Source organism: Eimeria mitis, genomic scaffold, assembly GCF_000499745.2.
Source record: "Eimeria mitis Houghton genomic scaffold, Emh_scaff1311, whole genome shotgun sequence".
Lineage (NCBI taxonomy): Eukaryota > Apicomplexa > Conoidasida > Eucoccidiorida > Eimeriidae > Eimeria > Eimeria mitis.
The window spans coordinates 10,128-10,865 of record NW_013568716.1 but is presented as its reverse complement, the minus strand read 5'-3'; the positions used below and the strand labels follow the sequence as shown (position 1 = coordinate 10,865).

The following is a 738-nucleotide window of genomic DNA, read 5'->3' as shown; positions in this document are numbered from 1 at the left end:
GGATGACTACAGAGAGTCTCGCAGGCGCGGGTACGCTGATGCTGTTGCTGCTGCTGCGGGGGGGGTGTATACTGTTGCTGTTGTGAGCGGGGCGTGTGCTGCCGCTGCTGATGCTGCTGTAGCAGCAGGAGGAGATGGATGTTTGCTTGTGGATGCTTTTCGGGGTATTGAATTGCAGCTGCGCTTGTGTGTTGCTGCTGGTGCGTGCTTGCTCTGCAGCAGGAGCCGCAGCCGCAGCCGTAGCCGATCGCCGAGGCGATCTCCTTCGTATAGTGGGGACTCACGGTAGGAGTGAAGGGGCATGTATGGTGCCTGCTGTCGCTTCTTGATTACGAAGTTGTTAGCTGACAAAAGAAGCTACTGCAGCAGCAGCAGCAGCAGCAGCTGCTGCTGCTGCTGCTTGTTTCCTTGGCTGAGCTTGAGAGCTACACATGTTCAGGCAAAGGAACACGACAGGACAAAGAAAAATACAAAGTAGACAAAGGAGAACAATAGTATGCGACTCGTATCTTGCCGTGCTGGGGACTGCAAGAGGCTCTCGGCCTGGGGGATAACGGCAGGGGGAGAGGGAAGCTGCTGCCAAAGTCGCTGCCGCCGCAGCAGCAGGAACAAGACCAGAAGCAGCAGCAGCAACAACAGCAGCAGCAGCAGCAGCACCATTTCCATCGAGCTTTTTGCTACTGCTGCTGTGGCGTTGGGGTGCGCTGAAGAGACGCCAGAGCAGAAGATGAAGGGAAA

The 738-nt window shown here is 56.5% G+C and overlaps 1 protein-coding gene across 1 annotated transcript in view; it reads left to right on the top strand.

Moving 5' to 3' along the window:
* EMH_0034340 (uncharacterized protein) overlaps window positions 1-708 on the top strand; it is a gene marked incomplete at both ends in the record, with an annotated part of 1,183 nt that extends 475 nt beyond the window's left edge. The window contains 3 exons of the mRNA XM_013494860.1: window positions 3-30; window positions 220-285; window positions 533-708. Of these exons, the coding sequence (XP_013350314.1) occupies window positions 3-30; window positions 220-285; window positions 533-708 (270 nt within the window). The remainder of the gene's footprint in view (window positions 1-2; window positions 31-219; window positions 286-532) is intronic.
* Window positions 709-738: the final 30 nt, after the last annotated feature.